This window comes from Mesoplodon bidens, assembly GCF_964165515.1.
Source record: "Mesoplodon bidens genome assembly, chromosome: 5".
Lineage (NCBI taxonomy): Eukaryota > Metazoa > Chordata > Mammalia > Artiodactyla > Ziphiidae > Mesoplodon > Mesoplodon bidens.
In genome coordinates, this window is record NC_138161.1 from 69975642 (window position 1) to 70003620 (window position 27979).

Below are 27979 nucleotides of genomic sequence, written 5' to 3' on the forward strand. Positions count from 1 at the left end.
TAATTAAAATTCTGTCAAATTTCAAGAGAACAACCAAGACTCCTCAAACATATATAACTAAGGTTAATGTGTATTTGTATAATAAGCAATCTTTGACAACACTTGCAAAACTCTGACAATTTGTTCATATTCCTTCTAGATGTTATATACTGCCCATCTCCAAAACTGTTACTAATGACTGAGGAACAAAGATTTGGCCTAGTTTTTTTTTTAAGCAACTTATTTCATAATGACATTTTTAAAGAGAGAAAAAAAGCAAAAATCTGTGATATAACTGTAAAAATTTAAAGGCTTTGCAACTTATCCTTTCCAGATAAATGGATATAGTCCTAAAACAGATTATTTTATTATTAATGTCCAAGCTAAACCAATACTGACCAAAAGGTGAGGGCCACAATTTAAAAACAAAACAAAAAACTGTCCATGCTGTACTTTCACCATACCTTTCAATATGTATGGTATCTCTCATTAAGACAAATTTAATTATAACTTACCACATGGGAATTAAATTTCTCCAGTAAGTTTTCCAGAAACTTCTTTGAAGAGAGAAGAGAAGCTTTGTTTAGCTGTTCTTGTCTTAAGTCATAGTCATCATGCATGGGCTATTGATTAAAAACAGTGATAATTCATAAGCAGTGGCATCATACAGAAGTCATTTATAAAGAGTACTCACTGAACACTGAAAGAACTAAAAACCACAGCCTTTAAAATTTAAGGCAGAAAGGAATCTCGTGATAAGAGGGCAGAAGTGATCATTTCTCCTGGGTCTGATGAGACTTCGTGGATGATCTGCCTAACAAGTAGCTGTAGATAGTACTGCACAAGGTAATTTTGAGAGAAAAAGTCACAGATCTCCTTCTTAAAAAGCAAATGACATCCATTCTTCCTCCCCCAATTTTGTAATATAAATTTGAAATGATAAAACTTAGCATTTAAAAGTAAGTACTAAAATTAGCAGTAAATACTTCCTGTCTCAAGATGATTCTCTTTTGACTGCTGGAATAAACTAAGAGCATAAAAAGGATTCCAGCATGACAGTTAAGAGTAAAGATCAAATCCTAATTCTGCTACTGACTATAACCAAGCTTAGATACAGTTAAATTACTTTAACTCTCTTAGTTTCATTTTCCTCAGATATAAAGTGGGAATAACAGTACTTACCTCACTGGACTATTATGAAGTTCAAATGAGATAATTCATGTAAAATACACAGCAAACACCTAATTTTTAATGAGGTCTCAATGTGTTTACTTCACACTACTGTTATTTTATGTTCTAGTTATTCCACTAATCTTTTATTATTTTTTTTTTAAATATTAATTAATTTATTTATTTGGCTGCATCAGGTCTTAGTTGCAGCATCAGGGGTCTTAGTTGCAGCATGCGGGATCTTTGGCTGTGGCATGCTAACTCTTAGTTGCGGCGTGTGGGATCTAGTTCCCTGACCAGGGATCGACCCCAGACCCCCTGAATTGGGAGCACGGAGTCTTAACCACTGGATCACCAGGGAAGTCCCTCACTAATTCTTTAACGGAATTATTTGTAGTAAAGATAATAAAATCCACTTTGGGGAATAAATGCAAGGTCTTAAACAAGTGATTACTTATGTTTACTGTATACCACTAAGTCTGCCTAAAAACTCTTAATAGAAGGAATAAAGTCTCATATACTCTACACAAAATTGAGATAAATCAGAAACTTGATAGTTATATTGAACAGCTGCTTTCCCCCACCAAACAAGCTGTCAGCAAGTTAGATTTTTACCTCTCAAACAGCTTTCAAATGTGCCTTCTTTAGCCCATCCTACCTCAGCATCTCATGTCTTACATGATAATTTGCTCTACCCGCCTCTTAACTTGACCTCTAATCTACACTCCACATACCATCCATGAGCTTTCTAAAATTCAAACACGGTATGTTATCACTCCTGTTGAAAAATCCTTCAGTTGTTCCTTACTAAAGCATACAAATCTTGCTTCTCTGTCTGATACAAAAGGCTTTTTATGGCTGTCTCTGCATACATCTCTAGCTATAACTCCTAATCCTATGTGCCCCCATACATACATTATGATCCAGTCATATTCAATTATTTGCTGCTTCCCAAATATGCTTTTGCACATGCTATTCCTTCTTCCTAGGAAAGTCTTCTCACAGCTAGAAAATACCTGCCTGCCTTTCAAAATTCAGATCAAGGTAATGTCTTCCAGAAAGACTGGCTTAGAATCTTATCTTCTCATCACAAAACCAAAATTAAGTGTTGCTTTTTACGGATCCCATGGCCCCTACTACTTTATATTGTATACATATGCCTACCTTACTAGACTGTTAGCAATTTCAAGGAAGTAACTTTGCCTTAACATCTCTGTATTTCTAGTACATAGCATGGTGCCTAGTTTATGCTAAACAAATGTTTATTTGAATAAGTAGATGGCTATGAGAGCAAGTTAGGAAATATAGAAACACTGAATTTAATTGATACAATGAAAATCTGGATTTGTGGAAGTTTAAACCATCAGTCAACTTAAACAAAATCAGTTTACTTAAGAAAAACACTAGTACTTACACACATGAGGGCACAGAGCATATCAACGGCTGCGTGGATTACTCCATTGTTGCTCCTCTTGAGTGCTTTTACTACCTTCACTCCTAGACGCTCCCGAAACCTTGTGGAACAAAACAACAGCATATAGTAGCAATGCCTGAGCATTATTCTATTATTTTATTATTAAAATATAACATAAATCATCTTAAGTTTCTATTGCATTACTATAGCAATTACATATTCTGAATCCCATCTCTGGAACATATCAGTTATCATAATAATTTTTTTCTTTCAAGGGGAAGATTTTTTTTAAGGTTGATTAAAACTAAAAGGCATATAATTTCCCATTCAAATTCACTAAAACAGAGTCAGTAATATCATGGGTGAATGGATAAATAAGTCAGAAATATCATTTCCATTCACCTTCCTTTTTTATTTCTCATAAACAGAAACTACTATATCACCATATTAAAAGGTATCAGGTTTTACTCAGATATAAAGAGGTAAATTGTTGATTATTTGCTATTTTGAGTTGTTCAAATTCTCTGAAGAAAAAAATTAAGGCAACTTACTTTGGAAGCTGAGTAAAGGCTAGAAAACCAGCTTTGGAAGCCACAAGCCTCCTCACAGCCTGGAACTGACTCTCAAGTTCTGCATTGGAAGCCACAACATCCCCCTCTTGGGACAATAATGCTGTTATGGCATTATTGATTAGTTTTTCTTTGTTTTCTGAGAAGAGACCCTAGGTAAGGAAGAATAGTTCAAAAAAGTTTCCATACTAAAAGTTAATGACAATGAACATATTATGATACAATTTATCTTACATCCTGCGTTACTGCATGGAGAACTCCACTATATGAAATATTAGCGTTGAACCTGAATACAGCATCTGCAAAGTTGCCATCTGTAAGGAGATGAAAAGTTCAAAAAGATTTAGAGATCTGCATTATATTTCTTAAATTATTGTTAAGTAGATGGATGGAAATGCAATTACATTTAAATCAATACTTACTTGGAGGTGTAGCCAAGAATCTGAGATGAAGGCTCTCTACCTCTTCATCGACGGGCATGCTGAGTAACCCCCATCGTTGACCTTTATGAGTTGATGTCATTTTTACACAAACATCTCTGTTACCAGAGGCTCTTACTCCATCCAGCAAACTTGCTAATAAGGAATCTCTAAGCAAGTTTAAAAATAAAAAGGTTTTAGGATTGATAATTTAGGAAAATTTTGATTTAGAAGGCAGCGTAGGCCCTTTAGCAGGTTACCTGCTCAGGGGGGCACTCTGGGTACAAAGGAAGCTAAAAAGAACAGTGGCATTAGGAGAGGGCCTGACATTCCAATACTAGCTCTTCACTTTGCTGTTATATACCATGTACGAGTTACAAAAGGAATGGATCGTTAACGTTTTCCTCTTGTTTTTTAATTTTAAGATTATTTTTAACAGTTTTGCTGAGGTATAACTTATAAATCACAAAATTCATTCAATTAAAACGTACAGTCTGGTAATTTTTAGTATATTTGTACAGTTGTGCAATCATTATCACAAATTAGTTTTTGTACACTTCCATCACCCCAAGGCAACCATTTATCTCCTTCTGTCTCTACAGTTTTACTTTTTCAAGAAACTTCATCAAGAGAATGAAAAGACAAGCCACGTTTGGGAGAAAATATTTACAAAAGACATATCTGATAAAGGACTATTATCCAAAATATACAAAGAACTCTTAAAATTCAACAATAAGAAAAACAATCCAATTAAAAAATGATCCAAAGTCCTTAACAGAGACCTCACCAAAGAAGATATACAGACAGCAAATAAACACGTGAAAAGGTGCTCTACATCATATGACATCAGGAAAATGCTAATTAAAACAACAAGATACCACAACACCAGTATTAGAATGGCCAAAATCTGGAACACTGACACCACCAAATGCTGATGAGGATGTGGAACAACAGGAACTCTCATTCACTACTGGTTGGAATGCACACTAAACATGTTTCTGTACAGCCACTTTTGCAAGACAGTTTGGTAGTTCTTACAAAACTCAACATCCTCTTAACATATGATCCAGTGATTACATTCCTTTGTATTCACCTAAAGGAGTTTAAAACTTACATCCACACAAAACCTGCACACAATTATAGCTGATTTACAATGCTGTGTTAGTTTCATTGAGTATATTTATATTAAAGTAACTTGCTGCCATTATCCAACCAATTTAAGAATGAAAGTGAAAGGTGCTATTTTTAAATACTTTAAAAGTGTAAGTTTCAGAAATACACTTTTTCATCCCTTCATTTAAAATCAAGTCACCATTTTTATACTCTTTAGAAACCTGAAAACTAAATGAAGAACATTTTACATATGCAACAAAATAGAGTTGTCTTTTCCTAAGCTACATAATTTTAATGTAACCTATGTAATGAAGCACTTTAATGAAGCACTTCACCTTGCACATACTAGGATCTTGAAAGCTAGATGAATTTAAAAAAATACCTCTCTGTTGAAGAGTATTTCCGTATTTGGCCTTTTATAAATTCAATGGTAAAAAGTTGTGGGTTTTCTGAGTCGCAAACCAAAGCAAATACCTAAGGAAAATAAAACACAAGTTCCATGCAAGATGTTTAGTTTTACAGTATTTCATTAGAAAAACTACACATCATTTAGTTGACAGAAGTCAATATTTAAAGATGTAACTTTTTTATAATATCAGACTTTAAGAGCCACTTAAAAGTCTCAAATTTTCACACAATACCAAATAAAAAGTTTTCATTGTATACTCGGAAAATAAAATTTGCAATATTCATTGTTCTAAGATCAGTAAATACAATGAAGAATTAAATACAGATTATTCCCGTTTCCTATTCTTTAGGCATTTAAAAATATTAAAATAGAAAATTATTCTAATTTATCAACAGGGAGAAATCTCATTTAAGCTACTATTGCTGAAACTTACTTCTCCTAAGGGCTTCAATGTTGCAATATTATAGGTTGCTGGATCTCGTTCCACTAAACATGTTTCTGTAAGTGCTAGAATTCTTTTTATAGGTTCCTTCAAACAAAATTGATATATATTAAAAAATTATTGAAAAAAAATGTCAAAATCAGATGAACAAATTTTTACTTTTAACATATGGGCTTACCGAATGTCTAGGTGATATTTTTTGGACTACAAACTCTGCTAAAGATGTGATGGATTCATCAGTGCTGTATTTCCCGAAGCGAAGATTCAAATATTGCTCAAATTCTAAAGGTTCTTTTCTGATCCGCAATGAAATACCTATATAGTTCCCAGCATGATCTATTGCACTTTTGATAATTTCTTCTCTTTGTTCTGATGCAAATAAATGCTGCACAAATTTTGAAATTTAAAAAGTCAGGGTTGAAATAACTAAAATGTGACCATAGTGAAATCAATTCATAGGAAAGTGACTGAAGGAGCACTTCTAGCAAAAAAAGGTAGATCTTATCAGAAGTAAATAAGCAGTGTGTTGTGGCTGAAAATACTATTATTAAATTAAAATCACAAAGTCTGAGATAGAGAGCCTGGCTAAATAATCACTGAATGGAAATTATCTCCTAACTTCTCAGAGTCTGGTTCTCATCACCGCATGGAAAACAGCGCTCTGGGGCTTCCAAAAGAGGCCCCAGGGACCCCAGCTAAGTCCAGTCAGGGAATTGGTACTATGTGGACAGGATTCCCAGTTTCAACTAAGGTAGCTCTGACTTCATCTCTTTTTATATAGTGGACTTTCTTGCAAGATTACCTTGAAGAATGTTTAAATGTTTACAAGTCATTGGCCTATGAATATTATAAACCAACCTCCAGAGTGTATTACAAAGGTTAAGGATATATTGCTACTTGCATTTGGTACCTGGAGGCCAGAAATGCTTAATATCCTGTGAAGGGCAGGGCAGAAGAATCCCACACAAGAAAGACCTGTCCTGCCCAGAATGCCACTAACTACCCTGCTGAGAAACACTGGATCAGATCATGTTTTAAAACCTGATTTTATTCCCAGCAGCGTATCTAGTCACTATGGATGCAGAAGGTACCAGATGAAGGTTTGCTGAATGGATCTGTCATGGTCTCATATTTGTAGTGAATGTCTCATTTTAGCTAGTGTCTTTTAAAAGGCAGACAGTATGCTTAGAAAGTGGATGATTAAAATTTAAAAGTGCTTGATGCCATCAAGCAATAAAAAATGTTGGCAATTCTTATCCTTAATGTTTACCTTATGCATCGTAAGGCTTGGTGAATTACTGTGATTCTGTTAAGGTCTGTGAGGCCATATTCCTGTAATTAGGTATGTTTTCCACCAAGGCGTTAATCATTATAAATTTCCACCACCCAGGGAAGAGAAAAACCTTTGGACAGCACTAAGACAGCAGGCTTTAGGCTGCTTTAGCGTGGGAGAAGGAACTAATTTTCTCTTTGGGCCTTCACCTTTCGGGTCTAGACTCAGAGGTAACAAAATGTCTACATTTACATTCCTAGATGAGGGACACTAGGATGGTACCCATCATCTGGGTAAACAGTGAAATCTAGGATGACTAAAGGCCTGTAACTCTGAAGAGTTAACATATTTTGTAAATCAGATTGTTCACCCCATCCACCATTTTTTGTTTTTTGGGGTTTTTTTTGCGGTACGCGGGCCTCTCACTGTTGGGGCCTCTCCCGTTGAGGAGCACAGGCTCCAGACGTGCAGGCTCAGCGGCCATGGCTCATGGGCCAGCTGCTCCGCGGCATGTGGGATCTTCCCGGACCAGGGCACGAACCCGTGTCCCCTGCAACGGCAGGCGGACTCAACCACTACGCCACCAGGGAAGTCCCACCATTCTTTTTACTTCCCTTTTGCTACCCTCTAGCCTCTTGTATATCCAAAAGACTTGCCCTGGCTGTTGCCCAGGGATGGATAATTTAGATACAGAACACTAAATCTTGGAGTAGTGTTCCCAGGACATTAAGGTAGCTACGGGAATTAAAATTCTCAAGAGAAAGGATTCTTGAGAGTAAGTTCAGCTGAGCCTCTCCATGTGGACCCTCTTAGTGCTCATCTTTGAGATGTGGGGTTTAATTAAGGCAGGACGTTTCTTATAAAAAAAGATGGTCATCTTCTATAGCTCAGCTTCTACTGCCAACATACACGGCATTCTGCCATACCCCAAAATTTACATATAATTCAGAATTTCAAGACAAAAACATGCAATGAATTCCAAATTTGAAGTTCCAATGAATATTCAGATTTCAGATTACAAATAGCTGGGCGATGGAAAGAAGACTATAAAAAAAAAGATTTTAAAATACCTTTTCAAAGAAAGCTTAGAAACCTTCAGGTAAGACATTAATAGTAATGAAAGTAAAACTGTAACTACCATTTATTGAATATTAAGCCACACACTGTGCTAAGCATTTTACATAAATTATCTGATTCGATCCAAAAAACAAAACAAAACAAAACAAAAAAACCTATTAACATACCTATTACTCTCCTCATTTTATAGAGCTGCAAATTGGGATTCAAGCTCAGGTCTCTTTGATACCAAAGCCTGCATTCATAATACATATCATACTTCCTCCCCGAGGACTCAGGAAATTTCAAAATTAACTCTGCTGTCCTTCAAATGGTCATGTCCCTTTTAAAATGGCTTTTTAAAAACACTACTTACCAATCTACTAAATCCTCCATAAAGTATACAAAACCCTCCTTGATAATCAGAGAGATCTACAAAGCCTTCAATATTTCTATAGTCATAGGAACAGAGGACTCTGTTGGTTGCAGGATTAATTTGGTCAAAGCCTCCTGGTGTTACTTCCAAAATGACAGGTTTTCTTATATCACTCCAGTGATGCTTATAGCAGTTATATCTCTAGAGAGAAAGATAATAATACTTTTAGATTCATATTTAAGTTTACCATAAAACACAGTTACATTTAACTTATCAGTCACTGCTGAAACAATCAAAAATTATAAATATGTAGAGCTACTATCCAAATTGTTAAAATCATTTTTATTTTAGCCATTTGGAGGTTTATGTTTATTCAATTAAGAACGTTCATGCTAACTGAAGACAGTATGTCCTTTTACAATTAACAAAGGTTTGGGTTACAATATTTTGTGAAACAATTTTAAGTCACCTTTATGCAAATCTATAAAAAAATTTTTTTAGGGAAATCCTAACTAGAAATGTTATTCTTCAAGAGGTCTATTGGAGAAAAGATTTCAACTTTTGTTGATGGATTTTTAAAAATTAGATTAGAGTTGCTTTACAATGTTGTGTTAGTTTCTGCTGTACAACGACGTGAATCAGCTATATTTATACATATATCCTCTCCCACTGGGATCTCCCCCCCACCCCATCCCACCCATCTAGGTCATCACAGAGCACTGAGCTGAGGTCCCTATGCTTCTTTTAACCAAGTTAGATATAGAAAAGAGCTAAGTCACTTTTCAGGGCTGTTACAGTATTCAATTTAAACACCGTAGGCTTTTCTAATCACACCATTGGAAACTTAACTTTATAAGTTTGATCTCATTAGCAAGTAAAATTCCATTTAGAGAACATTCCTTTGTAAATTAAAGTACCTAGTATCAGAAATAATTACAATGGTTAACATCCATTTACTATCCAGTTTTACTCTTAAAAAGAAAAAAATGTTTAGTTGAGGCTGCTAACTAAAATGTGTATAGAATAATTTAAAATAAAGGCAAAATGAGGCAAAGAGAAAATAAGGATAACAAAATGTCAGATGTGTAATGAACATTCCCTTGTCTACCCAAAAAGACCACAAAGTTTTCTACACATCAATATGAAGAGGAACTCATGGTCAGTTACATGATTCTTAAGGTAAAAATAAACCAGTTGCTGCTCAAGAGTACAACTATTTCTAATACTAAAATAAGAGAGAAATTCTCTTGCAGGTGTTCAGAAGAGAGTAAGGCATTAGATAATAAACACCTCCGCTAACACCCCAACATTAAACCCAGCAATGAGGTTCATAGGATCATACCACATCAATCCCCTCAGCATTACTGATCTATGGCATCATGCACATTATGGTTTCATAAAAGGAATTCTGGAGAAAGACAAAAAGGCCTGCATGAACCCAAGAATATATTTAGAGCCTTGATTCTGAACTACAGGATGGAGCAGTGCCACACCTTTCCAGCAGAAGTGGGGGTAGAAGGGAGGCCACAAAAAGTGGTGCTTTTCCCAACTATGCTGGCTTACATGCCCCACAGTCCACTCGCATAGGATATTCTCCATTCCTCCAGCTGATAATCAACTGTCAAGTAAAGAGATTTGCCAAGGGAAACAAATCATTGTCCTTCAGAACTGTGGAGGCCAAGAAAGTCTTGAGAGACCTTGATTTAGAGTATATCCAGGGGCAATGAGAGGCCTGAGGCCAAATTCAACTTATATAAAATTGCCGTCCTTCAGGCAATCTTCTAGGGATACTGTTTTCACCACAAAATTTTGAAAAGTATTAAGTTGCTGAAGTTAACGGATATAAAGGGAAGCTTATAAACAAAATCTCTAAGTATGCTTCTGGAAGCAGTTGTTTTCCAAACAGATGAGATATACAGAAAACTCACTAACATAAAATAACTAAAATAAGCACACCAAATTATGATTTATATAAATCTGATTGTGGCTCATCATGTATAAGAAACAAAGCAGCTCACCAAATGCCATTAAGCTATTTTAAATGGCTCCTGGGCAACCAGTTAATTGCTTGAGTTGAGATCATTGAGGCTTTTGGGATACTAAAACAAGAATAGAGCATCTATATACAGGACGAGGGCTTTTAAAAAAAAACAGGGGGGCTTTCCTGGTGGCGCAGTGGTTGAGAGTCCGCCTGCCGATGCAGGGGACATGGGTTCGTGCCCCGGTCCGGGAAGATCCCACATGCCGCGGAGCGGCTGGGCCCGTGAGCCATGGCTGCTGAGCCTGCACGTCCGGAGCCTGTGCTCCGCAACGGGAGAGGCCACAACAGTGAGAGGCCTGCGTACCGCAAAACAAAAACAAAAACCAAAAAACAAAAAACAGGGGAACAGTGCTGCCAGCATAGAAGAGTTCAGATCCTGCCTTCTGCCAGAAGCTAGCGCTCTGGACAGTGCTATGAGTTTACACATTACTCCATGTGCCCCCTATTTCAAGAGAGTGAAAAAAGTATCAACGCCCATTTACCGTCCCCAGAAGACTCTGATTTAGTTTAAATGCTGCCGTAACATGACTAGAGAAGGCCTGGAAAAGTTAAATTCTAATGAGTAACCATGATTTCCTGAAAGCTGTCAGTGCACCATGCAAAGCTTCATTACTGGCCAGATCCAGTGCAAGAACATGTAATAAGACAGTTTCAAAACATAAACATTCTTAAAACTTTAATACTTCTGAAATAGGAATCTCCTACACCAAACAACTACTGCATGGCCTAACAAGTATTATCAGCAGTGTGAAGCTTCTCTTGCTGTTTAGAATACTGAATAAAGACTTCGTGAATGAAACATCGTTTTTAATGCTGAGTTCTACCTGAAGATTTTTTCCCAACTATCAGCATTAACAGTCATAAGTCTAATTATTCATATTTGAGTTTCCTGTTAAATTACACTCATCTATCACATGATATCAGGAGACATTAAAGTTGTTTCATTTTTTTCCCCTTTAACTTTGCCATAAAGGGAACACACAGTTCATGGAAGGATTTCTAAAGCACAACATTTGAAAAAATAAAGATAGATATTAATAAATGTTAAATACTTGCCCTTCCTGTGATTTTTCCTTCTGAAAAATCAGTTCTAAATCTCTGAAAGAGAAGATATAAGCATAGTTTATAACCACAGATTGGTAAGAAAGACTCACATTTCAGTTCAGTACTTTCTATCCAAAGTTAAAATCCCAACTTGGTAACCCTGATATTAAAAAATGTTATTAGGGACTTCCCTGGTGGCGCAGTGGTTAAGAATCTGCCTGCCAATGCAGGGGACACGGGTTCGAGCCCTGGTCCAGGATGATCCCACATGCCATGGAGCAACTAAGCCCGTATGCCACAACTACTGAGCCCACGCGCCACAACTACTGAAGCCTGTGCGCCTAGAGCCCGTGTTCCGCAACAAGAGAAGCCACTGCACCGCAGCGAAGAGTAGCCCCCACTCGCCGCAACTAGAGAAAACCTGTGCGCAGCAACAAAGACCAAATGCAGCCAAAATAAATAAATAAATCTATTACAAAAAATGTTATTAAAGTTTTAGTTTAAGGATATTCAATAAAGTGTGAAATTTTACTGAAAAACAGGATAGATTAATTAAATGTAAAACTGCTTTGTTCTGTATAACGTATTTAAAAAGACAAAAACTATCAAATATAAAGGATTAACCAGCCTGTCAGTAAGAAAAAAGTGAAAGTTTCACAGTGTCGAGTTAAGGGTCAATAAGAAAAAAATAAGCATAGTGGGAACAGGGACTCAGAACATTAATATCTGTAGTTTAATCTAACTGTTTCATTAAGAAAAAGAAGAGAGAAATTTAGTGTATTAACATGAAATGGTTCTTACCAATGCTTCTGTAAGAAGTTCTGTTCTGTGCTCTGTAGAAAATTTTAATGTTTCTGACTTTTTTCCACTGCCTTTACGAAATGTGAGGTTGAACTCTGTTCCTTGTCCTTTTCCAACAGGGCTGATGCTGCAAATGTCTCCATAAGGCCACTAACAAAAAGAAAGGAATTCTTTCAACTTGTGCTATACTATGGGGAAATGCAACACTTATTTTTACTACTTTGATTTCACAATCACTGATTAAATGAGAAAATTTTACAAAACAGTACTGAGGTCTAGAAACGGTTTTATCTTACAGTAATTCTATAAAACAAACTTTTAAAAGTTTTCAGTCATCAGGGACAATAAAGAAGTCCTATCCGTTTTCCAACTTCAGTGATTGATGACATTAATCCAAAGCAATTAAAATACATAGATGTGAAAAGAACTGGGGAACAGCATTTTATGATTACCTACAAATGTGTTAAAAACAGCAATAAAAAGAAGAATCTGTAAAACATACCTAATTTAGAATTAAAATAAGCTAGAATATATTTATGTTTACTTATCCATATTCACATTAGTCTTGCCTTTATAGACAGTAACCTTACTTTCATTACAAGTATTTTCCAACCACCGCACTTGTGACTTATGTATGCCTGTATTACAGTAACAAGGCTGCCTTTAAAATTATAAAGAATTTACAAATTTTACATTAAAAAGACTGCTGTAATCAATAGTAACATATTAAAATGTTATACCCCTTAGAGCCTAGAAATAAGCACACACATGCCCCCTTTATTTATGTTTGGTCCTGAGCACTGAGCATTATATAAGCATATTAATCTTTTTCAGATTTGACACTTCTACCCTAAAGTACTGATTTCAGACAGGGAGTCATGGGTCAGGTTTTAACCTGGCTTTTAAAATTCAAATGGAGTTCAAACACCTAATAGCTTCTAACATAATTACCTGATTTGTTACTTCTAAGGTATTGGGATTATATGTAGTAATCGCATGGGTTCCAACTGAAAAGACACGCTTATACCTAAAAAGGAAGTACTTAAGTTTAGTCTTAAATAAAAGAAGCATTTTATAACAAAATACATATAACACAAAAGGAACATTTCAATAAATAAATAGAAATGTGTTAACTGATTAATGTGACTAAATATATCTTCGTTTTATATTCTCACATTTTTAATGTTCTGAAATGCTACTGGTACTAAGACCCACCCATCACTCATTTTACTGTGAAACAATAAGATCCTTAAGTAGAAAAGTAAAACCTATGCAAGCAATCTTGTGCTGTTAGTATACATGAAGTTAGCAAATCACTGCCAGAGGATGTCAAAAGATTCTAAATGGGAAAATTTTATTTAAAAAAAAAAGACACTGTACACTAATTGTTTCAAAATATCCTTTCGACAGGAACATGGTGCAAATGAAGGAAAAGCTATGGCCTACAACTGGTCTGTCACACTCCTATTCTGGAATCTAAATAATTTCTATTTAAGTAACTACATATTACATTTAAGTATTGAAATTTTATAGAAGTAGGAAGGCTACATCACAGACAAGCAATTTTCACTTTTCACTTCACTTCCTTCGCTTAAAGCAACATATCTGAAGGAGAAAATCCATTGGGTATCAGTAATCCTTTAGAAGAGAGAGCAATTCATAATGATAAAAGTGGAAACTGAATTAGAAACATTTATTTAAAACTGAAGAATTAGCTCTTTGGAAATAAAATAATAAAATAGGTCTAAGAAAATACAAAAACAAAGTTAGCAATAAAAGAATTTATAACCATAGACACAGAAGAAAAAAAATGATGTGTGTAAGTCTATGCTGATAAATTTCAAAATTAAGAATAAATCAACCCCTATATAGAAGAATTTAAGAAAGCTGCAAACAATTACACCCCACAAAAGTACCAAGGCTCAAACAAGGAGATGAAATCTTAAAGGAACAGGTAAATCCTATGTTTCTTAAATTGTTCCAGGAAACAGACTAAGGACAGCTTCTCAATTCTTTCAGTGATAATAAAATCTGGTAAGACACTACAAAAAAGAAAAAAAATACACCAATCTATTTTTAAATAAATACTATATGAATCAAATGGCATATTAAAATAGTAATACACCATGACCAAAGACAGTCATTTTAGGAAAACAGTTGAATATTAGAAAAATGTATTAATTGATAATATTTATTGAAATATCTATTTGTATTTTAATAAGAGATTTTTAAATGATCAAAAATGGATGTTAGGGCTTCCCTGGTGGCGCAGTAGTTGAGAGACCGTCTGCTGATGCAGGGGACACGGGTTCGTGCCCTGGTCCGGGAAGATCCCACATGCCACGAAGCGGCTGGGCCCGTGAGCCATGGCCGCTGAGCCTGTGCGTCCGGAGCCTGTGCTCCGCAACGGGAGAGGCCACAACGGTGAGAGGCCCGCGTACAAGAAAAAAAAAAAAAGGATGTTAAACACAATCAGATGCCTTTTTTATATGTATGGAAAAGACTGTTTTTCTGTTTTACACTACTAATACGGTAAAAAGGCATACATTACCTTAATCCAGCAGCCACTAGCTGACTCAAGGGTCACACGCTAGGAGTATTCCCATTAAGATCAAGAGAGCTCTCTTTCACATTTTAATTTCCCTATTATTTCTTCTAATCGTTATATTATATAATAAAAATGATGAAATTTCCATTTTGGGGAAAAATGATAGATTATATTAATCTTTACCATATTCCTATATTACAAATTTTTCTCCCTAATTTCATGTCTAAAGTGGAATGGGAAACTAAAGAATGAGAGCTCTTCCTTTTAACATAAAAACATTCATTTGCTGCTTTCTGAAGTGGGGAGAAGTTGAAGGACTGGTGAAGTGGATGAGGATTTATCTAAACAGATAAAAAGTCTCAAAACTTCAGAGGCTTAATCAATTAATGGGAACAAAGAAAAACAAAGAAAAATCTTATTAAAGCAATATTTGCCTCAGAAGATTGCACAATGAAATCAAATGTATGACAGAAATATGAATTCACAAATTCTAACTTTCAGAATCATCTTGAGAGTCAAACATGCCAATTTTTGTTTTTTTAAATTTTTATTGGAGTATAGTTGATTTACAATGTTGTTAGTTGCAGGTATACAGCAAAGTGAATCAGTTATACATAAATCCACGTTTTTTTAAGATTCTTTTCTCATATAGGCCATTACAGAGTACTGAGTAGAATTCCCTGTGTTATATAGTAGGTCCTTATTAGTTATCTATTTTATATATAGTAGCGTGTATATGTCAATCCCAATCTTCCAATTTAACCCTCCCCCCCAACCCCTGGTAAACATGTTTGTTTTCTACATCTTCGACTCTATTTCTGTTTTGTACGTGAGTTCATTTCAAACATGCCAATTTTTATAATCCTGAAATAAAACTACAGAACTTATTTATTTTACTCTGGAAGCAAAAGCATAAGAATTAAATGCCTGAAATGTTCCAAATGTCAACTGATTTTGTCATATTCAAAATCTTAGAGGATCTTAGTTAAGAAAATATCCTTTTCAATTCTATACTAATCTCCTCCACACAACGAAGCCCCTTTTAATTTCTAACATTTTTCTCATGTAACTTTTTCATCCTGATTAGTGCCATGCAAAAGAACTTTCCAAAATGATGGAAACATTCTGTATCTACACTGTCCAATTAGGTAGCTCTATTGAGCACCTGAAATGTGGCTAATGAGCAACTGAATTTTAAATTTTATTTAAACTTAAATAGCCATGCATGTTTAGTGGCTACAATTATTGGAGAGACCACAATCTAGATCCTGCAGCAAAATGATGCTGGAGTGAGGTGCCCATTAGGCCCAAAGTACTCTCATGACTGGTAAACTCAGAGCTATCTTTCAGATAAACACAGAGCTCTAAAGCCTTCCTAAGAAGAGAGCTGTAAGAAAATTCTCAGGAGAATTCCCTTCCATTCCCCTTTCTTCTCCTTCCTTTCTTCTAAGAGCTCCCCATGACTCTCTCCTCTAGAATCACTGCTGGACTACTCTTTAACGTTAGGGCAAATACTTCTAGGTCATTTAAAACCTTTATAAGCAGCCCTAAACCTTCAAAGAGTATCTAAAAAGCCCCTTGGAGATCAGATTTAGAGATTAAAATCTGAATGAGCTCACATGTATGGTATGTTAGTTACACCTGCAATTTAAGGTTTTTCTCTTAAATTTTACTTTCACTAAGTCACTGGTGTCTTAAGTCATAAAGAATAGACAAATACTCCATAAATTCAAGGAGGTACATGTCTTCCTTATCTTTGAAGCTCTAACTCCGAGCACAGTACCCAGCACTGCATAAAGTCAGGTGCTCAATAAATGTTTATCCAATAGCTAAATAGACCAATTCATGCATTCAGATCTATACGACCCATGAGTTTACTCTTGCTTTTAAAACACAATATAAATCAGATAGCAATTAACAGCACACCAATTTTTTTCTTCATAACCATTGTGACATCAGGAAAAGGCTAAGTTCGTATCTTTAGGAAGAAAATACATTTTATTCACTAACTGCAATGAGAAATTGCCATTTTATTTTTTTAAAATAATTTTTATTGAAATATAGCTGATTTGCAATGTTGTGGGTTTTTTGTTTGTTCTTTTGGCTGCATTGGGTCTTCATTGCTGCGCAAGGCCTTTCTCTAGTGGTGGCGAGAAGCGACTCCTCTTCGTTGTGGTGTGCGGGCTTCTCATTGCAGTGGCTTCTCTTGCTGTGGAGCATGGGCTCTAGGCGCGCGGGCTTCAGTTGTTGTGGTGCGCGGGCTCAGTAGTTGTGGTGTGCCGGCTCAGTAGTTGTGGCTCGCGGGCTCTAGAGCACAGGCTCAGTAGTTGTGGCATATGGGCTTAGTTGCCCTGTGGCATGTGGGACCTTCCTGAACCAGGGCTCGAACCCATGTCCCCTTAATTGGCAGGTGGATTCTTAACCACTGCACCACCAGGGAAGTCCATGAAATTGCCATTTTTAAATCATAATAATTTAATTTGAAGTTCTATGGGTCTGAGATGAATCTGTTGGCTCATTCTTAAAAATTATCATACTAAAAACAAGTTCTTATTACAAAATATACAGCTACATAAAATCAACTACAAAAGGAATAAAGACTAAAGTAGACAAAATGAGAAATATATGACAGATGATGCCATACACATGACGAAATGATGAAATGTGAAAGCAAACACCTTTGCCCCAATGAAATTAATATTATTAATATTAATGAAATTAATATTCATTAGTAAATATATAATATTCAACATATTTACTGAACTTGTTTCCTTTTCTTCAGGAACTAAAGCTACACACATCATTAAATGCCTGTAGGGGGTAGGCATTTCTTCCACTCCTTAAATTTTCTTAACTCACAGATTTATTCCAATGTGATAGCCTATTAAAAAATGATTTACATTACCCATTAACTATAAGGTTATTTAGAATCAGGAAACTAATGATACTCAAATAAATTAAAAAGTATTTGAGACAACTGCTTTCTGTATGGGGGCATTTTGCTCCCATAGCAATTGGTGATAAAGAACTGGGTGATACGAACAAAAGATGTGCTAACAATAGTGCTGATAAGATAAGAAAGATCATCTGACAGCAGAGCAGGACCGCTGAAGCAAAAGCTGGGGACGTACTCCAGTTTTGGATCTTGATAAGTGATGGTCAGATTTTTTAATAGATTAAATTTATATTAACTTACATGAAAACAAACACACTCCTGTATTAAGTCTTGCATATAAAAATGTTATGCCATTCTTAAACTTTCTAGTCCTTATGAATATTGCTTTCTTCTTTTTTTTTTTTTTTTTTGTGGTACGCGGGCCTCTCACTGTTGTGGTCTCTCCCGTTGCAGAGCACAGGCTCCGGATGCTCACGCTCAGCAGCCATGGCTCACGGGTCCAGCCGCTCCACGGCACGTGGGATCTTCCTGGACCGGGGCACGAACCCGCGTCCGCTGCATCGGCAGGCGGACTCTCAACCACTGCGCCTCCAGGGAAACCCTTGCTTTCTTCTTTGAAACAACTTTTTAGATCATGATTTTTTTCCATATGGCAAATTTTTTGGGGAGGGGAGAGAAAAAACTAATACGTTAGATCAGATACTGCATATTAAGTATTATCATGGATTGGCCCAATATTAAATGAGCATCGTGTTCTGGGTTGAACGGTATGGCAGTGAATAAGAGTCCCTTAAAGACCTAGTTTCCTCTGGGCAGACATTTTTTTTGTTATTTAGTTAACTAATTCAGACATCTGAAATAAGCTTCAAAGTAGTAAGAGCTAAGATACCTGTCAGTCATTGTATGAAAGTTTATTTCGGATTTGAATTTCTTAACTAGCTTATATCAGTTAGGCATGTACAATAGTATCAAGAGAAAGAGATATTACAAAAATATTGGCCACCATCACAATGTCATACCCTTCTGCACAGAAATTCGTATTATTCAGTTCTCTCAAAATAGAGAAAATTAAACATTATTTTTTTGTAAGGTATAGAAAAAGCTTGCGCTTATTATAAAATAATGGTTCTCAAATTTCTTGGGATAATAAAACCTTTGTGTGTTACTTTTAAAGTTAAGATCCTCAGTCCTTTCAGTGGACAGTCTATGCAACAGTTGGTCTCAAATAAGCCAAACACATCTAATCAGAGTTGGAAGACAGCTTTTATGTTACCTCGTCTAGTCCTCATAACATACAGCTCGAACCCTTATAGTACCCTGAGTAAAGCTGGCTACTTTTAGTAGTTGACGACTACTAGTATGAGAGAACCAACTAACCTTCCCTAAAAGTAATTCTATTTGTTTTCCACTACTGCAGATATTGACTATTGTTCCTTAGTTCTAAGTCAATATATACTTCTCCACAAATTTCACCCTCTGGTCCAAGTTCTGTCTTTCAGCTTCATATGAAGCATACCTAATATTTCTGCCAATCAGACTTTCAGTGCGAATTCTTTCCTAGGTTGAACACCTAGGTGCTTCAACCATTTAAAAGTAAGATCTGGGGGCTTCCCTGGTGGAGCAGTGGCTAAGAATCTGCCTGCCAATGCAGCGGACATGGGTTTGAGCCCTGGTCAGGGAAGATCCCACATGCTGCGGAGCAACTCAGCCCGTGTGCCACAACTACCGAGCCTGTGCTCTAAAGCCCACGAGCCACTCCTGAGCCCGTGTGCCACAAATACTGAAGCCCGTGTGCCACAACTACTGAAGCCCGCGTGCCTAGAGCCTGTGCTCCGCAACAAGAAAAGCGACCACAATGAGAAGCCCACACACCGCAATAAAGAGTAGCCCCTGCTGGCCACAACTAGAGAAAGCTTGCGTGCAGCAACAAAGACCCAACACAGCCAAAAATAAAATAAATAAACAAAAAGATGTGGACACCAATTTCTAGAAGCCTTTAGGATTCTCACAGAATCTAGAGTTTTCCCTTTCATTATTAAAAGCTTGAGAATCTAGTTACTTGAACTAAATTTTAGTCCATCAGATAACGTATCTAGGGATAACTGAAGTGCAAGGTTTCTCAAAGAGTTAAGAGATCAATGGTAAGCACTCTGACAGTTAAGCCCATCAGCTCTGGAGTCACACTGCCTGGGTTCAAATACTGTCTAAACTGTTCACTTACTGTGTATCCTCTGATAACTTGCTTAACCTCTCTAAGCTTCAGTTTCCACATCTAAAAGATGTGGATAATATGCATACTTAGCTCATAATGTGAGAATTAAATAATCCATGTAAAGTGCTTGTCACTTAGTGTTTATAATCAATAAATGTTACTCTTATTGCTCTTATTCTGTTGATTGAATAATGGGAGGGAGGGTTCAACACTCCACTAGTCACTGAACTAATTATTATTAGTATCGTTATGTTTCAAGTATCCATGACTGCTGAATTCATATTTAAAATACAGAACAAAATTAATTGATCATTCATCTCATTATATTATCGGGATACTCCATTCTGGTCAAACGCCACTTGAAAGAGGAGTTTCACCTGAGAGGGCTCATTTACATTAGACGTTGTATTCCTCAGAAAAGAGAAAAAAAGGAATATATAGGAAACATTCTGTGGTAATAACTCAGTGAGAAAATGTCCCACTTCTAATTAAAGGGCATTCCATGAAATGTAGTATTTTTTTTTTTTGGCGGTGCGCTGGCCTCTCACTGTTGTGGCCTCTCCCATTGCGGAGCACAGGCTCCGGACGTGCAGGCCCAGCGGCCATGGCTCACGGGCCCAGCCGCTCCGCGGCATGTGGGATCTTCCCAGACCAGGGCACAAACCTGTGTCCCCTGCATCGGCAGGCGGACTCTCAACCACTGTGCCACCAGGGAAGCCCAAAATGTAGTATTTTAAGGACCTATTTTCTGTGATGCAGGGTCCATATTTTTTCCAGCTCAGATGGAGCTTTCTTTTAAACAGAGTTTTTTAGAGCAGTTTTAGGTTCACAATAATATTAAGCAGAAAGTACAAAGATTCCCAGTATACTCCCTGTCCACACCCATGCACAGCCTCCCCCGTTATCAACAAGCCCCACCAGAGTGATACATTTGTTACAACTGGTGAACCCACACTGACACATCATTATCCAACAAAATCCACAGTTTACATTAGAGTTCACTCTTGGTGCCTTACATTCTATGGTTTGGACCAAAGTATAATGACATGTATCCACCATTACAGTATCATAGAGTAGTTTCGCTGTACCCAAAATCCTGAGCTCTGCCTATTCATCCTTTCCTCCCTGCTAAACCCTGAAAGCCACGATCTTTTTACTGTCTCCAAAGTTTTGCCTTTTCCACAACGTCATATACTGCAGTTGGAATCATATAGCATGTAGCGTTTTCAGACTGGCTTCTTTCACTTAATATTATTATGCATTTAAGTTTCCTCCATGTCTTTTCATGACTTGATGGCTCTTTTTTTTAGTGCTGAATAATATTCATTGTCTGCATGTACTACAGTTTACTCATTCACCTACTGAAAGACATCTTGGTTGTTTTCAAGTTTCGGTAATTATGAATAAAGCTGCTATCAACATCTGTGTGCAGGTTTCTGTGTGGACATAGGTTTTCAACTCCTTTGGGTAAACTGAGTATAACTGCTGGATCATATGGTAAGAGAACGTTGAGTGTTGTAAGAAACCACCAAACTATTTTCCAAAGCGGCTATACCATTTTGTATTTCCACCAGCAATAAATGAGAGTTCCTGTTGCTTCACATCCTCACGAGCATTTGAAGTTGTCAGTGTTCTGGATTTTGGCCATTCCAGTAGATGTGTAGTGGTATCTCTACATCTGCATGCATTTCTCTGAATTGTTTGCCATCTGTATATTTTCTTTCCTTCTTTTTATTGGCTGTGCCGCACAGCATGTGGGATCTTAGTTCCCCGACCAGGGATCAAACCCGTGCTCCCTGCAGTGGAAGTGTGAAGTCCTAACCACTGGACCGCCAGGGAATTCCCTGAATATTTTCTTTGGTGAGGTCTCTGTTAAGATCTTTGGCTCATTTTTTAATCGAGTTGTTTGTCTTCTTATCGTTGAGTTTTAAGGATTCTTTGTATAACAGTGCTTTATAAAATATGTCTTTTGCAAATATTTTCTCCCAGCTTGTCTTTACATTCTCTTGATAGTGTCTTTCACAAAGCAGAAGTTTTCAACTTTAATGCAGTCCAACTTATCAATTCATTTTTTTCATGGCTAATGTATTTGGTGTTGTATCTAAAAAGTCATCACCAAACACAAGGTCATCTAGATTTTCTCCCACGTTGTCTTCTTGGAGTTTTATAATTTTACATTTCACACTTAGGTCTGTGATCCATTTTGAGTTAATTTTGTGAAGGATGTAGAATCTATGCCTAGATTCATTTTGTTGCATGTGGATGTCCAGGTGTTCAAGTATCATTTGTTGAAAAGACAAGTATCATTTGTTGGAAAGACTCTTTGCTCCTAAAACTAGCTTTTAATAGAGCACTGTGTGTAAAATATAAAATTCCTAGCAGATGTGATCCTATTTGCACTTGATAGATATTCAAATACCAGACTGCTTGATAATAAGCACAAAGAGATGTACAAAGAAAACACAAAGAGAATTCAGGATGGACTCATGTGAGGTTTAGAGGCTGGCAGGGTCAAGGGCTAAAATCAACAAAGCAGGGGAAAAAAAAACCAGGTTTCCTAGAGTTATCAGAGTTGGTGAGATGTGTAAATGCCAGGAAGCTAAAGAGAAGTCTCTCTTCTCTTGTAGGATTCTATTCCTACATTATAAGAAAGGTATGAGAAATTCACTAGCTTCCCTTTCCCTCAACTCTTCTCTCAATTTCCTGTATCTAGTCATTACACAGGCTGTCTATGAATGTAGTGGGCATCTGCCAATGAATTTCGTAGACTGATTATGATATATCCCAATGTACTGCAGTTAAAATCCTGTTCAGATACTAAAATGCTACTTTTAAATTCAGAGCATTTGATACAATTAATGTATGCAAATATTAAAGTGGTCCACAGGTAGATTTTCCATGTAATTTCCATCCAGAAAAAAAATAAGTACCTAATTTTCAACATTACTGTGAAGTTTTCCATAGTGAATCTGCATTTCTGCTTTAACTGAAATGTATGCATCTTCCTTCCTATCAGAAATGACTTGCCAGGTCAAAAAGGAAACTTTGTTCTTTCATGAAAGAAAAGTGCTTTTTACCACTGAAATCTCCTCCCCCTTCCTGCTCCTTCCAGACAAAGATATAATTTAACTGTGTACTTTACAAGTGGGAAAATGACAAACACAGCAGAAAGCCTACTTTGCCAGCCAAGGGGTGAAGAGACCTTAATCATTAAAAACATGAGTAGGGGCTGAAATGTAAACATATGAAAACTATTACAAAGGTAAAATGAAATAGGTCACATGAATATCCCCAAGGGAAATATCTGGAGAGGTTATCTTTAATTTAGGTATATTAAGATAAAGAAAAATATCTGTCCATCTTTACTGTCACTACCAATAACATTTTCTAAAATGTTGGGGTTGAGTTGGAATCTCGTAAAACTGAGGCCCTAAAACCCCAAAATCACACGCAAAATTTGTTGCATATAGATATGTTGCTAGAGAGAGGGTTCAAATAGCAACTCTGAAACAACAGAAACTTTTTAATATTGACCATTTACTTTTTTCATAAGACCAATGAGAAATACTTTAAACTTAGATTAGAATTGGCTACATAAAATAGGTAATATAATAAAAGATTCAGTGCCACATAATAATGTATATAACCTAATGAAATGATTCATTATCTGGAAAATGTAGTACCTTTCAAGAAGAAGTTAAAAGTTTCAAGGTGTGTACACTGAAAGCAACAAAATATTGTTGAAAGAAATTTTAAAAGATTTCAATGTTAAGACATCCCATGTTCGTGGATCAGAAGACTTAACATTCTTAAGGTGGTGATACTCCCCTAATTGATCTATAGATTCAATGAAATCCATATCAAAATCCCAGTTGCCTTTATTGTAAAATTGACTACCGACTCTAAGATTCATTTGGAAATGCAAGAGACCCAGAAAAGCCAACATAATTTGAAAATAAACAAAGTTGGAACCTGAAACTTTCTAGTTTTGAAACCTAGTACAAAGATACAGTAATTAAGACAATATGGTTCTGGGAATTCTCTGGCAGTCCAGTGGTTAGGACTCAGCGCTTTCACTGCCGTGGGCCCAGGTCTGATCCCTGGTCAGGGGAACTAAAACCCTGCAAGTCGTGTGGCACAGCCAAAAAAAAAAAAAAAGACAATATGGTTCTGTCATAACAGTAGGCAAGGCATATAGATCAATGGAATAGAACTGAGAATTCAGGAATAAACTTCTACGGTCAATTGATTTTTGATGAGGTTGTCAAAAGAGTTCAATGGGGAAAGAATAGTTTTTTCAACAAATGGTGCGGGATAACTAGATATCCACATGCAAAAGAATAAAGCTTTTTGCACACAAAAATTAACCCAAAATCAAAATTATAAAACTCTTAGAAGAAAACATAGGAATAAATCTTTGAGACCTTGGATTAGGTAATGGCTTCTTAGATGTGACACCAAAAGCACAAATGGCAATAGAAAAAAATAGATTGGATTCATGAAAATTTCATCAAAATTAAAACCTTTGTGCTTCAAAGCATACCATCAAGAAAGTGAAAAGATAACCCACTGAACAGGAGGGTTGCAAATCATACCTCTATAAGGAAGTTGTATTCATAATACATAAAGAACTTATGCAACTCAACAACAGAAGAATGAACAACTCAATTAAAAATTGGGTAAATGATCTGAATAGACAGTTCATGAAATATACAAAAAATGGCCAATAAGCACATGAAAAGATACTCAACATCTTAGTCATTAGGGAAATGCAAATCAAAACCACAATGAGATACCACTTCATATGCACTAGGATGGCTAAAATGAAAAGAAAGACAATAACAAGTGTTGGTAAGGATGTGGAGAAATTGGAATCCTCATACGTTGATGGGAGGATTATAAAATGCTGCAGCCACTTTGGAAAACAGTTTGGCTGTTCCTCAAAAAGTTAAACATAGAGTTACCATATAATTCTATGTAACTCCATATACTGGGTTGCCCAAAAAGTTCGTTTGGGTGTTTGGTAAGATGTTATGGAAAAACCCCAATGAACTCTGGCCAACCCAATACCATCAATTCCACTCCTAGGTATATACCCAAGAGAACTGGAAATATAGATTCACCCATAAACGTGTATGTGTTATAGTAGCACTATTCTATTCATAATAGTAAAAAAGTAGAAACACTGTAAGTGTCCATCAACAGATGAATGGATAAACAAAATGTGGCAATATCCATACAATAGATTTGGCAATAAAAAGAAATGAAGTACTAACACATGCTACAACGTGGATAAACCTTGAAAACATGCTAAGTGAAAGAAGATAGTCACAAAAGATCATATATTGGATGAGTCCATTTATATGTGATGTCCTAAATAAGCAATACAGAGACAAAAAACAGATTAGTGGGTGCCAGATGCAGGGAAGAGGGGAAAGGGGAGGAATTGCTAATATATTTAGAGGAGTATTTTTGGGGCTGACGAAAGCGTTCTATAAATAGTGGTGATGGTTCACAATTCTACAAATATACTAAAAAAACCACGGAATTGTACACTTAAAAAGAGTGAGTTTTATGTTAAGTAAATTATATCAATAAAGCTCTTATAAAAACAAAACAAAAAAGTTTCAAGGTGTGAATGATGGAGGTAAGGAATTGTGCTCGGAGCACAGAAATAGTTCTGCTCCAAATAATTACAAAAAAGGAAAGGAAAATAAGGATTGTTTTAAGTCACAGTCATTACTAAGAACATTAAAAGTTTTTCCAGGAGATCACAGTTACTGATAAGTTCACGAAGCAAAAAGTATTACTGGAAGTTTGTTCTTTAGAATTAATTCAACAGTATGCTATAATTGTATTAAAAAACAAAAGCTATATTATGATGATAAGAGCAATTTAACTCTTGAGGAAAAAATAAAATCATTTAAATATACAACTTTTTTTAAGGCTAAAAGAACTAAAGAGACTCATACTATTCTGGATTTGCCAATATTCTAACTTTGGTCAATGAAATTAACTGAAGAAAAAAATTTCAAGACAAGTATTCCACAGGATAACAATTAAGTAGCTCATACAACTGAGCTACTAAAAGGAAACAAAATTAAACACTCAGATCTTTCAAAATTATAGTCAGTTTCTTAATGCAAACCAGAAACACTACAGAATTCAGATATTGCACCATTCTAAGAAGTTACAACACTATTACCTAAAAAATGGAAAGTTAAGAATAAGAACTACCCCACCCTCTCTCCTCATCCTCCAGAGGAAAAAAAAAAAGAATAAGAACTAAAGTTATTGGCTTTGTACACATGTCATGTTTTATCTGTCTGAGGCCTGATCTGGAATAATGTGGTTACCTATTTGTCAAAGTGTGGCACACTCATTTTACTTATTACTACTCAAAATGACCACAGACTAAACGTTTTTGTAATGGTCAAAAGGTGCCATTCACTGAATACTCAATGTATTTAAGGTATAATTTTAAAACCTTCACATACTCCATATCAATTCATTTAATCCTTATATCAGTCTGAGGGGTAGGAATTACTATCCATTTTACAAAAGGATACATAAGCATGTACACCTTGCTTTGACCATGCAAGTTACTGAAAAATGTCATCATCCCCTCCCAAGGAAGGGACCAAACCCAATTTTTAAATTTCACTACAGGTTTAAAAAAAGATTACAAACTGCAATATTGGCATATTTTCCCTGAGAGTCGAATGGAAATGAATATGTATTGATAACGCAGGCTTATCTTTAAGCGATAGAGTTGTGAAGTTAACACTCCACTACTACATAACCTCATCATTAATTGACAGCATTCAAGACAGTGGATAACTGGTTTATATTCCTTTTAATTCCTACCAAATTCCTTCCCAAGACAGACAGAGAAAACCAGACATATCAAAAGAAAAAAGAATAATAACTTATTCTAAATGTAGCATTTGCATTTAAAATATGTACATATGCTTTTCAGAAGAGAAGGGCTGAATGACATTATTGAGTTGTGCAGTACTATTCAAGACACTGAAAAAGTAATGTTTAAAATACTTTACAGAGGCAGAGAAAAGTAAAACCAACAGAAATACTTACTTTCCCCTCCATGAATGTTTTGTTGTGTAGAAACATGCTAAATCCTTATTTTCCCTAATTATGTTCATTTTGTGCTGAAACCTGAAAGATAAAAATATGGGTAAATTTCATAATAGTGCTATCCTTAAGAGTTTTCCCTGAATCTCCCATACCATAATTTCATAGCCTGCCATATGGCAATGATTTTAAGACATCAATTTTTCTACAAGACCATAAGGTTTTAAAGGATAGGCATGGTCTGTTCATCTCTCTATCACAGCCTTTAGCACAGCATATTGTCACAGCTCTCTTCCACTACACTGGGTTTCTTGAGGACAAGAATCGCCCTCTATCAACATCTCGATTGCAGAGAACCTAATAGAAAAAATGTTAAAGTAAATGAATCTTTAAATCTCACATTGCCAAACAATGTCTTAACATATCATGGGCACCTACAAATGTTTGCCAAGGGTCAAACCAATTCTAATAGGTTTTTGTCCATTAGACAAAACACTTAGCTAAACACTTAGCTGCTAAGTGTCAGCCATCTTGCCATCACTGTCACTTTAAAGGGAACCTATTGTAAATAAGTAAGGTTTAATTTAATAGTCTCATTATAAAAGTAATTCAAGTACATAATAAAAAATTTTTAATGTTCATAAAGTAACGCATCTTTCATCCTAGCATCCAAAGATAATCATTCTAGCTTCCCTTCTTCTATCTAGAAAAAATAACTTTTTAAACAAAATTGAGATTGTCATTCATACCACTTAACCTGTTTTTATAGAATATTAACCTTTTTCCACAGAATTATACTTTGAGAAAATAATTTTTAAATCACATGGTATTCCATACTAGAACAATGCTACTCAAAGTGTAGTTGCAAACATCAAGATGAGTGCAGAAATTAAGTGTTCAGAAATGTTTGTTACAGTTTGGTTAGTGAACTCTCTAGTTAAACAGGACAGCTGAAGATTGTTGAACTTCCTAACAGCCACAGGCAGAGGGACCATGTTATGTGCAATATTTCAAGATTAGTCTGTTGGCTATAATCTTGAGGTGTTAAAAATCCAGAATCCATTTATCTCATGAAAAAATTTCAATTTAGCTAATTTTACACAATAATTGCATAAACTGGCTACT

General features: G+C 35.8%; 1 protein-coding gene across 1 annotated transcript in view; it reads right to left on the minus strand.

The window, feature by feature from the left end:
* Positions 1–27979, minus strand: part of DNAJC13 (DnaJ heat shock protein family (Hsp40) member C13) — a 123063-nt gene that overhangs the window by 79538 nt on the left and 15546 nt on the right. Inside the window, exons 2-14 of the mRNA XM_081235872.1 lie at positions 26858–26938; positions 13058–13133; positions 12107–12256; positions 11318–11359; positions 8221–8421; positions 5694–5900; positions 5507–5602; positions 5047–5138; positions 3555–3721; positions 3367–3446; positions 3115–3284; positions 2564–2663; positions 495–602 (exon numbers count right to left, since the gene is read on the minus strand). Of these exons, the coding sequence (XP_081091998.1) occupies positions 495–602; positions 2564–2663; positions 3115–3284; positions 3367–3446; positions 3555–3721; positions 5047–5138; positions 5507–5602; positions 5694–5900; positions 8221–8421; positions 11318–11359; positions 12107–12256; positions 13058–13133; positions 26858–26925 (1557 nt within the window). The 5' untranslated portion in view covers positions 26926–26938. The remainder of the gene's footprint in view (positions 1–494; positions 603–2563; positions 2664–3114; positions 3285–3366; positions 3447–3554; positions 3722–5046; positions 5139–5506; positions 5603–5693; positions 5901–8220; positions 8422–11317; positions 11360–12106; positions 12257–13057; positions 13134–26857; positions 26939–27979) is intronic.